General features: G+C 46.1%; 1 protein-coding gene across 1 annotated transcript in view; it reads left to right on the top strand.

The window, feature by feature from the left end:
- The window catches only part of ARHGAP31 (Rho GTPase activating protein 31), a 56,782-nt gene extending 46,401 nt beyond the window's left edge, over positions 1-10,381 (top strand). Inside the window, exons 7-12 of the mRNA XM_010227467.2 lie at positions 274-472; positions 2,167-2,291; positions 4,671-4,730; positions 5,347-5,973; positions 6,295-6,605; positions 7,513-10,381. Coding sequence (XP_010225769.2) covers positions 274-472; positions 2,167-2,291; positions 4,671-4,730; positions 5,347-5,973; positions 6,295-6,605; positions 7,513-9,969 — 3,779 coding nt within the window. The 3' untranslated portion in view covers positions 9,970-10,381. The remainder of the gene's footprint in view (positions 1-273; positions 473-2,166; positions 2,292-4,670; positions 4,731-5,346; positions 5,974-6,294; positions 6,606-7,512) is intronic.
- The last annotated feature ends 1,113 nt before the right edge of the window (positions 10,382-11,494 follow it).

Here is an 11,494-nt window from a genome sequence, read left to right on the forward strand (position 1 = left end):
CTGAGGCTTCTACAGCAGAAGCAGCAAATCTGTGCAGTGCAGTCTTTGGCTGGTGAGCATGGTTCCTGCTGAGAATGCACACTGATGGATAAGGTTGCTGGGGAGATGGAAGACTTATCTGACAAAAACCTCTCTCTCTGCACGTGCTGCTCCTTTTGGCCTCTCCACAGGAGATGTTCCAGTCAAATAAAGACATGAAGCTCTTGCTCTTCTCTCCTCCTCCTGAATTGGAATGTACTTTTTTTTTTTTTTTTTTTTTTTTTTGCTTTTCAGAGAACACGCCAGTTGTGAAAAGTCTGACCCTCCCCTCGGCCTCCCTACCAATGAAACTGGTGAGCCTGGAAGAAGCGCAGGCCCGGAGCCTGTCAGCTTCTCACCCTGCTCGCAAGGAAAGGAGAGAGAACAGCTTGCCTGAAATTGTCCCTGTAACTGGGTCCCTCTTCCACACAGTTGTTGACCTTCCTGACAGCAAGTAAGTGCCAAAGGAAGTGTAAGGTGTAAAACAGAAAGTGCAAATAGATCCCCAGTGTGATCAGGAACAGAAGGGTGGATGAAGGTTCTGTAGGGGTGGGTCGGTGAAACCCGCACACTTGCACCTATGAATTTACAGGCACATCAAGCAAGTTGTGTGCCCTTCTCAAACAAGATAGATTTGCTCCTGAAAAGCATTTTAGAAGCTGAGTTTGCAGTTCCTCTAGTCTCCTGGCCCCATCAGGGAAAAATCTCCCAGACCTCCTGCAGAAGGGTTTGTGTTTGCAGCTCTGGTCAGCCCAGAATTTGACTAAGCATGGGCTGGGTGCAGAGCAGGTCTGGACACAGCGCTCCTAAGAGTTCCACCTTCTGGTGATGCTGATCTGCCCAGCTTTGTCATTCTCCAGGTTCCTCTGCCTGCAGAGCAAAGGGATAAGGCAAAATTTCACTCCCGCTGTAACACTAAGAGATATTTATGTAAGTGCACCTATGTAGAGAAGAGTCTGATGGCAACTGACACGGCTGCAGTTGTTGGCATTGCTACCTGCAATATTTATTTATCTATTGGTCTATCTATCTTTTTCTCTATGGCCACTACACTGTCTGGTTCTGAGAGATTATAGCCTCTGAAGCAGGAGAGTCATTAATCTACTGACCCACAGAGCATTGTGCCAAGGATATTTCTTCATAATATCTTTGTGAAGCAAAAATGAGCCATCTAACAGAATACTGGTATATGGGCAACCAGTTTAGGATAAAGGGTGTGTTGTCCTCCTCCACCATCTTCTCTTTGTTCACTTGAAGAGGAAAGTCCCATTTCTAAAATATTGATTGTCTTTGTAACACTAGTTTGCCCTATTTGAGAATTGATCTAATAGCAAGAGAGTCCTTTCACTGAAAGAGGTGAGACTGAAGGAGTCAGAATGGGTATGAAGATATGTGAAACAGAGCTTCACGCAGCAATATGCATAGAAGAGAACTGGCTTCAGATGCAGCAGTTTCTTGCAGCTTTAAACTGGGATTTCCGAAGAGACATAGGGAAATGGTGTCTGTTTCCTCTGACATTTAGTAGAGTTTGATTTAATTGCCTTAAGCGTCTTCCTTTTGATTAGTACTTCACACTAACATATGATCATGAAATATGTATGGTAAAATGAAGTTGGTTTGGAAAGCATTAATAGATATTTTGTGTTAGGGGACCCTTTCAGTTTTGCAAATTCATAAAAACTAAAAGACATATGGAATTTAAAGGTTAGCTTTTTATGCCAGAGCAGAGTACATGTTCTATGAGTTCTCTGGAATTTATCTTATATTCTGTCATTAAAACCTGGTAAAAAGTTTTTTTTTTTTTTTTTTCTGGGACGCAATGCATGAGAGCATTAGACTCGGAAGCCTCTCCTTTCTGTAGGCTGGCATGGTTGGTTGGTCAGTTAGTCACAGCTCCTTTTGCATCAATCCAGAACCAACTCTGTGAGTAGTCAGCTCATGAGTCTTTCCAATGAACTAGTTAAATCAGCAAGACAGATAAATAACTTACAGATAAGCAAGAGTTGGTTTTCCAGCTATGCCTTGCATGCCTTAGAGTGAAAAAATGAGGGGCACTCGTGAGGTGAGAATGCCCTGTGGCTTTTGCGAGACACCAGAAAGACAAAAGTGTCTGGAGTTTGGTGACCTCATGAGTCTTTTCTCTTTTAGGAGAAAGTTATCTACCAAGTCCAAGAAATGGAAATCCATATTTAACTTGGGCCGTTCTGGCTCAGAATCAAAGTCTAAACTGAGTCGCAATGGGAGTGTCTTCGTAAGGGCCCAGAAGCTCTCTGGTAAGTACACACCTTCTGTTTGAATATCTCTCACAAGCAGCTTTGCCTGTCACACACAAAGTGTGGGGTAACCTGCATCTACATGACACTTAATACCATTAGACTTAAAATATGGTATGAAGAGTAAACTAGTTGAAAGGTCATGTTTGTTGCCTGCTTTCATAGATATCTCATTTTCACATGATGGTGAGAAGCAGCCTTGACGAGGATATACTAGACAGCCACAGTTATGATAAACAGGCTCCCATTGCCCAGCTGACACATTTTGGGACTAGGAAATGCCGTGTGTTATGTTGGGTTGGATTAGTCCACTTTTCCTCTCCTGTCAGCCTCTAGCTCCTATCATTCTTTACACAGCACTGGGTAAATGACTATCTTTTCACTAAAGGGCATTAAATAACTGATAATGTTTGGCATCTTTGTGATAAACAAGGTGTTGTAAGTTCCTATGGTTGCTGTCTCTCAGCACTCTGAGGGAAGTGATTACTTTTGCAGAATTTACAAGGAAAAAGATGTTTTTCCTCCTGGCTATGATCCCAAATTCTAACCTCTCCTGAGCTACAATTTATTAAGCATTGTGCTTCCCAGAAACCTGCCTGGTAGTGCCAATTCCAAGCATTCAGAAATGATGAGTCAAGTTTTCAAAAACATGAAGTTGACTTACAAAGACATTTAAATGAAGATATAACTTCTTATCTGATTTCCTAAGGGATTTAGTGATTCGAGGTCTAGTGTTATATCGCCTTTTTAAAAAAAAAAAAATCCAGGACTAGGAACTTGGTTTTAAAAAAGACAGTAAAGGTGTGAAGGTGTGACTTTTACATAAGCCTATGAAAGCCTATGACCTCGAGAACAAGTGTTTAGAGGAATGCTACCAGACATTGCAAGACTTAAAAGAGTTCAAGTTGGCAACAATAGCTGGCACCTCATACAAGAGTGGCTGTATATGAATCAGATGTGAGTGTGAAGTCAAGTGCTGGATCCAACTCCTTTTGGCCCCTTGCCTTGCCGTGTGTTTTGCACATGCAGACAGCCTCACACACGATGCCCATGCAGGTCTCGGAATAGCTTTCCATCCTATTTTGAACATCAAACCAGCTTCTCAGGTTGATAAGGAATTTTGTGCCCCAAAATAGTGCTAACCCAAGGATGTTCAACAATGTTGGGAGCCTATTGATGGTGGGGGTTGTGCCTTGTTCCAGGCACAATGCTAAGCGGAAGGAGGCTGTGTGTTATCATAACAGGACCCTGCAGAGATACAGACCCTGAATTGAAGCTTTTGATTAGCTCTACTTTAGTGTTGAATTTTTGTGCACTCTCTATTTACAACCTAATGTAAGGAAACAGATCGCCCTGCTATTGAAACCGAGAACGTGCCTTAGCATAGTTTGTGTCCCTGCATGCAATCTGTGAGCCACATGAAACTTGAGTTTCACAGTTTGAATTCTGTTACTCTGGGAATGCTGAGCTGGTGCTCAGGACATCATGCCATTTGCATGTAAAAGGTTGCCAGGATTCCATCTAAATGTGAAAAGTAGCTGGAGTTTCTCCTGGACTCATGTGAATGTCAGGCCCAGAACCCTTAATTATATAAACAAATCACTTTTTTGCCTTACATACTTTATATAGCATTGTAAATAGCAAACTTTGCTCCCAGACATTTTCCAGAGCTCCACTGATCCTTTTTGGGCTGCCAGTGACTAACTTGTCTTTCTTGCCAGCTCCCTTCCCCCCCCTTCTCTGCTTTTCAGAGCAGTAACAGTTAAGCCCTTCCAAAACCTCTCAGGAACAGACCTGTAGAGTGTCTTGTGACAAATGACAGCTTATTTCCAGACATGTACGCCCAGTAAGGATGACCAGGAAAATAGGCACCTTATTGCCCTCCCTCATAAATTTCCCAGAGCACTTGCTTGAGGCAGAATATGCTCATGCCAGTGGAACAATCTGGGAGTGCGATGTAAAAATAACCTAACATTTGCTATAAGAAGTGACAGGTGAGAGGGCCTTAATGTCAGTTTGGTGAAAAAGTCCTCAGAACCAATGGCATGATGTGATAAGGGATGGAATGGAGCAAAATGGTTTTGGAGATGCTTATAAGTGTTTCACGGTAGAGATGGTGCTGGGTTAAGTATAGTTCTGCACATGTGTGGCAGGTGCAAAGCTGTTGTTAGCACTAGCTGATCCCCAGCTGTGTGGACAAGTGTTGTGGGCAATAAGATGCATGGTGTGGATACAGAGGGAGTGTGCTTGAAAATAGAAAGTAGCTTTGATGTTGGTCTGGCATGCCTGTCTATATGTAGCCTTTCTTCTTTATGGGCTGAAGCCTGCAAAGCTGCAGAATCTGAAGCCCATTTCTAAAACTTATTTTTTTTTCCACAGAAAAAGCAACTATTCGGCCTGCTAAGAGCATGGACTCACTGTGTTCCCTGCCCGTGGAAGGTGAGATACATAATCTATGCTGTAAGAATGAAAGGCTGGGCCTCTCTGTATCCTATTCCTCCATGTATGCTGTGGGTCTGTCTTTTGCTTACTTGAGTCTGTTGTATATTCTTGTGTGTTTATGGCAAGTCCTCTGACATGTGCCTCTGCCTTGGTGTGCATGCATTTTTAACCTGTATCTGTATACTTTTACGCTGGTATGTGTGTCTGAGAATGATCACTGTGCCTGGTTGTGTCTTCATTAGCAGCAGGATTGTTTTGATCCAATTTTTGATTATTCCAGTAGGCACAAAATTCCCATTTATAAGGTAAATAGCATAACACTGTGACAAGTGTGTGAAATAAGCCCACATAGCCCTGGGCTGTGATCTTGGTGTGCACTGCTCACCAGCAGTAGAGTTCGTGGGTTTGACTCAGAAGGGCCTCTAATGAAACTCAAAGATGCTTCCCTTTGAAGGGCATCCTGTTTGCCAAATGTGAAGAAGGACCCATAGCTGGAGCCTAAAAGATGCTCAATGACTCCTCTCCCTCTGAGGAACTATGGGAGCCTCACAGAAAAAAAGCTACTGTTGGTGTTTTGCTTCCCACTGACACCTTTGTATCTTCCCTGCTCTAGGGGAGGACGAGAAAAGCAGATTCAAACGGGCAGTGACTACTGGAGGTTTTTTTGTCCCGGTGATGAAAATACGGACAGGAGGCACAGGTAGCTCATACGACCTCAGCAAGGAGAATGAGTGGGAGCAGGAAGGATCTGCTGTGGGGGCCAAAGGAAGCTCTGAGCTGAGTGGGGAGAAAGGTGCCCCATGGGCATCACAGGCAAAGTCACCCCCCGAGCAGCTGAAGGTCTTCCGGGCAGCAGAAGATGCTGAAAACGAGCAGACTTCCCCCAAAAGTGGCCGCATGTTCTACACCTCAGACACAGCTGCCAAGTCAGGCTTTCCAAGCAGCCTCTTTCCTTTGGAAGCCTCCCCTCGTCACCAGCGGAAAGCCCTGAACATCTCAGAGCCCTTTGCTGTCTCTGTCCCTCTCCGGGTATCCGCAGTCATCAGCACCAACAGCACTCCGTGCCGTGTGTCTGCCAAGGACAAGCCTTCGCTCTCCAGCCTCGAGGAACTGTCTTCTCTGGTGCCTGAGAACCCAACTCTCACTGTCCTGGAAGCAGGGAGCCACACAAGGACAAACCCGGTCCCAGAGAGGAAGGACAAGCAGCCTGGGCCTGCCCTGACAGCAGCAGAATCCAGAGGTAAAAGACATTTAGGGACAGTCCTAGCTGCCCCAGTGGCCTCAAGGCTGCTGTAGCCTGCTCATGTGGTAGGAAAGATACCAGTGTGTGCTGAGGTGGGCGATGATAGTGACCAAACAGGCTGGTGCATGCTGTGGTGATAACGCTGAGCAAGTGGGTTCCTCATAGCAATGTCCTGTTATGCCTAGAGGGTTGCCAAAGCTGCCTAGCTTTGTTCATGCCAAGTTGAACCAGCACAACTCCCTTTCTCTCAGGGACCACTGTCAGGTACATGCTCTTGGTCTCAAGTAGCTACACAGTTGATTTGTCTTTCTAATCCAGGTTCACATCCTGAGGAGTCGGCGGCAGACAGGAAACTGGAGTCCTTAGAAACTCCACAGCCAGCAGCGGAAAATCAGGAGACATGTGGGCAAAGCAGCAGCGCAAGCAGCAGCAGCAGCCCCCAACAATCCCCAGACCAAAGTCCTAGCTTGGATGCAGTACCAACCTTAGAGACTTGCAATGGGCCGCTGCCTGAACACAAGGCAGAACAAGGGCAGCCCAAGATGAAAGAAGGCTCCTCAGAAGCCACCTGTGGCCAGCAGGACATCCAGAAGGCTAAAACAGAGGAAGGGTTGAGTTTAAGAGATCTGGTAAGGAAGCAACTGTGAGGTAAAAGAAAAAAACAGTGGGGGACAGAGGTAATAGTGATTAGAAAGCTCTTGAAAGTTTCACTGTGTGTCCCTAGCCATGGAAAATTTGACCTAGGTTAAGAAGAGTCAAAAACTGACCGTGTATCCATGTCAATTCTGTCTGCATGACCACTTATTTACCTTTAGGCAGCTACCTACTATCCCCTCTTGTTTTTTTTTTTTTTTCCCCCTCCGTAACTATGCAATTACATCCAGTGCAATCTATCACTTTGTGAGTCTCTTCAGATATGAGACTCTCCAGGTGTCTGATCATTCTGACCAGTTGTCTCTTAACTCTCCTGCTTTTGTTGTCCCATTTCCTGGACAGCCTGAACAATTCTTTTCTCCTCCATTCTCCAAACACTCTAACATTTTTTTTGGCCTCCCCTGTATCCCTAGCTGAGGTTTTTCACCAAGTTCCTTACAGTGATACTCATCTCTGGACAGCTATTTAAAGATCTCTTGGCACAGATCCTTAAATAGATTATTCATTACAATGAAGTGTGATGCTGCATTTGCCAGCAGTGATTTGCGAATGTAGAATCTCTATCAATGCCATGGGAGCATTAAATGGGAAGAGCTGAAAAGCGGTCTAGGATTTTCCAGCTACTCATTCACCTAAATCTCATAGCTACAGGCCTCTTTTCAGGCATAATTCTGGCTATACCTCAGATGTTTTCTTCCATAAGCCCACTTGTTTATAGATACATTTCCTTAGCTGGGCAGGTAGCAGTGCATGTGTGCATATATCCCATGAGTGTGCTTGTCCAAAAGCCTGTCTATTCTAATAGGGCTCTGTCAGGAAAATAGGAGGTGTCTCCTGGTAAGTTACAAGTTTCCAAGTCATGGCATTTCTTCTGTTTTTCAGACTGAAGACCCTGCTAATGCCCTACTAGAGCCACTGTGGCCAGAGATACAGCAGGAACTGAAAATCATTGAACCTGAAGAGCTCTTGCCCTTGCCAGCAGCTGTCCAAAAGACAGGCCTAATTTCTGAATCCTCTTCTTCAGTACACACAGATAGCTTTTCCTCTGGCTCAGGGAAGGGTCCAAATCTGCCTGAGCAGAAATTGGCAGGCAGAACAGCACAGACCACATCTCTGGAGCCTGTACGTGATACCACCAGCGCAGAACAATCGGATGACCTCCCAAACTGCCAGTCTGAAGTGACCACCCATCACAGCTGTGCTCCAGCCCTACTCAAACCAGCTACTCTTCTGACTGCTACAGCTACGCCAAAGAACCAAGGTCCAGTCATGGAGGACAGCATGAGTGAATGTCTCACTCCCACCCTGGACTGGGAGCTTCATAATCAACCAGAATTTAATGAGGTTCCACCAATAAATTTTTCATGTTGCAGAGGAACATGTTCAGAGCCAGAGAGAGAAAAAGATAGTATTTGCCAGCTGCAGAGGGAAGAGGATGATATTACCAGAGACCAGAAGGAGAAGCCTGAGAAAATGATTGCTGATGGAAGGAATGCATTCTCCTCCAAGGTGCTGAGTGGAACTGGAATCCAGGAGCCAAAGGAGGGCAATGCTGTTAGCAGAACTCATGATGCTGGTGATCACGATGAAGAGGATACCTGGACAGATAATGTGCAGAGCTTAGAACTTGTAGAGCCATGGGAGGATCACCAGTGGGTCACAAGCCCACTCCATTCCCCCACCTTTAAGGACATTCAAGAAAAGATGACACAGGAGATACAGCCACACAGTCAGAGAACAGAGACAGGCCTTTCTCTTAGACCACGATTCAGTCGCAGCCTTTCCCTGGATAGTAAAGACACGGTGATGAGTCTCTGGACTATCCCCTTCTCTTTCACAAATGTCACTGAACAGCAACAACCTTGCAGTGACATTTTGACAGGGACTTGTGATCAGCCCAAAACACAACCTGTCTCCCCTTCTAGCATGGGCAAAGTTAAGCAAGATGCAAATGGCATAAGCACTCCAGAAGAGCCTTTGAAACCTGAGGGACCAAGGTATCTCCTCAGCAGAGAGGGAGAGCCAGCCAAGCAAGAGGGACTCTCCAGAATTCCGCTTTCAGAGCCGGAGGAAAAGAAAGTGGACACAAGCCAAGAAAACCCTTGGAGCTCAAAGCCTGAGCTGTCTTTGCCATACCAAAATACCCCAGACAGTTCTTTACAGACAAAAAACACAAAGGAGGAGTTATCCACATGTCAGAACACCGCGCTGACAGGGCAGACTGTTACCAAAGGACTGTGCTTTGCCACTGAATCACAGCTGAGTAATAAAGGTGAAGACACACTGCGTAAAGGGAGGACTAGGCCATCATCCCTCAACTTGGATTCACTTCTTCCAGCCCCAGATTTCTTCACCTTTGAGAGCCTTGCCATGCCTCCCGCCCCTGGGAACCTCCTGTATGGGCAAAAGGAAGTAAAATGCAGTGACTCTGTCCCATCCCTTCCAACTGCCTGCCCTGCTGTGAGTAAAGGGGTTCCCTGGGGGTCTCGCTTTAATGCCCATGTGGATTTAGACTTGGATTACCTAGCAGTGGCCCATGCCACCACTGGCCGTCGCAATTCTGCCCCTGTCAGTGTGTCAGCAGTTAGGACCTCCTTCATGATTAAGATGTGCCAGGCTAGAGCTGTGCCTGTGATACCACCCAAGATTCAGTACACCCAGATCCCTCAGCCTCTGCAGGCTCAGAATGCTGCTTTATCGGCAGAGAAGAAGGAAGCAGACACCAAGCAGGCTGGCAGGCAGGGTCACCGAGCAGCATGGGGCCATCCGGAGCCCCCAAAGAGCCCGCTGACAGAGAAGAAAGCCAAAGCAGAGAAAGAAAACAGTGACCCAGCTCAAAAGGACTCAACCTGTTCTTGGCATGGCAGCCTCAACTCTCCACTAGAGCCGTCTCAGTCCAGTCATAGTGCTGGCCTGGATGCCCCTGTAATGCGTCGAAAGCGCACCTCTGAGGGTGAGTCTGCTGGAGACACCCCACAGTCCTCAAAGATGGAGAGGCCCTCGGGGTTCTCCAAGCCTTCCTACAGATCTAGGCCTGGGAGGCCCCAAAGTCTGATTCTCTTCAGTCCCCCTTTCCCCATTATGGACCACCCATCCTCTTCAGCAGACTCTAGGGTGTTGTTATCACCTATAAGGAGCCCTACTCAGACAACCTCTTCAAGCCCCATTGGCAGCGACCTGTCTGAGACGTCGCGGACAACACCCGAGGGGGTCACTCTGCGGAACAAAATGACCATACCCAAAAATGGCCAAAGACTGGAGACCTCTACCAGCTGCTTTTATCAGCCCCAGAGGCGCTCTGTGATTCTGGATGGACGAAGTGGGAGGCAGATCGAATAGCAACAGCTTCCCTTACTCCTTGTCCCTGGTGGATGGGATGGTCTACGCCAAGACCAAGTTTGTTGCCATTCTTGCTTTTGTCATAATTATTCTGTGCAAGAAGGACCCAACACTTTTACTGTGTCCTGCAAAACATTTTGCTATGGAGGGCCTTCGTGTTCCTTTTCCTTCCTTTTCTCACCCTTTCTTAGACCCTCACATTCTGCTTGTTTGTCAGCCAGTCCAAAGGAATTTGACTTTTCTCATTATGTTGTCTAACAATCCCTGTGAAAGTCTCATCTTCTCTATGAAAAAAAAAAAAAAGGAACAAGTAATCTAAATTAATCCTGGAATATGTAGAAAACAGGGCTGGGAGGAACAGTGTCCCGAATCACTGTAGCCCAAGGGCACACATCTGCCAAGGATGTTTGGGGCATACTTCCTTCTTTCCCCAACAAGTACGATCTTGTCCCTCTTGTAAATCTGGCTTGGATAGCGTAAGTAAACAGTGTAGGAGATCTGTGATTGCTGAAGCAGAAGGTGAAACAGGTGGGGCCAAGTCACACATGGTGTCAGTTACCCCAGGCTGGTCTGGTGGTAAACATGCAATGTGAAGGTGCTGACTCCAGCTCTTCTGTTGCATGAAATGAGTGCTCTTTCTAGCACATGGTAGGGCCAAAATAAAAGTTGCTGGACAGGAAAAGCCTTTTTTTTTTTTTAATCTTCCAAATCTTGCTCATAAATGTTATTGTGCTCAGCCGCACCTTCTTTAGGCAGGCAAGATTTGGGTGTGAGGGGGTTTGTTGTTGGTTGTCTAGTGATAGAGGACACTCAGGCTTGTAGGATACTCAGTCTGGTATCAGTGAAATTGAAGATATGGTCATAGCAAAGGCCAGTATCATCTATTTTCATCATTGCTTAAAGCCAGATAAGACTTCTGCAACTATCTCCAACTGTGCTCCACACTGCCATGAGCAGAGAAAAGCAAGGGTATCTACTGATCTGCATGTCCCTGGGCTTTTGCCCTTTTGCACTCTGACATGTCTGTGACCCTTGCTCTTTCACCATGACTGTGTGGTGTGTCCCCCTGGTGCATCTTCCGCCTTTAAATTTCCGCTCCTTGTGTTTTTACAGTTTCTTTGAGAGCTTGGCTGCCTTTCACCTCCCTGTCCCTGTATGCTTTCAGATTGATTAGAAGTATGGTAAAGCGGGTGATTTGTAGGACCACAGATCAGATCATGAACTATATCCTGAGAGGGAGATTTGAAGTGAATTAAGCTGTGTCCTGAAGGGCCATTATCATTACAGGCAAATACGTGTTCATATAAGCAACAGCTGCTGTGGGAATAGAATTAAAGCTTCCATTATAATCCTGAGTAAGCTGCAGGCTCATCTTTTGCCCAGTATGTGACTGTGGGCGATTGCAAAGTCAGGCACAGCCTGTGCTGTCTCTGCAATTTAATTGTCACTAGTAACTATGGAGGAGATGGGAACACAGGTGTTGCTGCCAGCTTTGAGATTGTCCCTGTAATGGTGTCTGCAGGGG

Source organism: Tinamus guttatus, unplaced genomic scaffold, assembly GCF_059628265.1.
Source record: "Tinamus guttatus ecotype Peru unplaced genomic scaffold, ASM5962826v1 Tinamus_guttatus_pri_ptg000272l, whole genome shotgun sequence".
In the NCBI taxonomy this organism is placed as follows: domain Eukaryota; kingdom Metazoa; phylum Chordata; class Aves; order Tinamiformes; family Tinamidae; genus Tinamus; species Tinamus guttatus.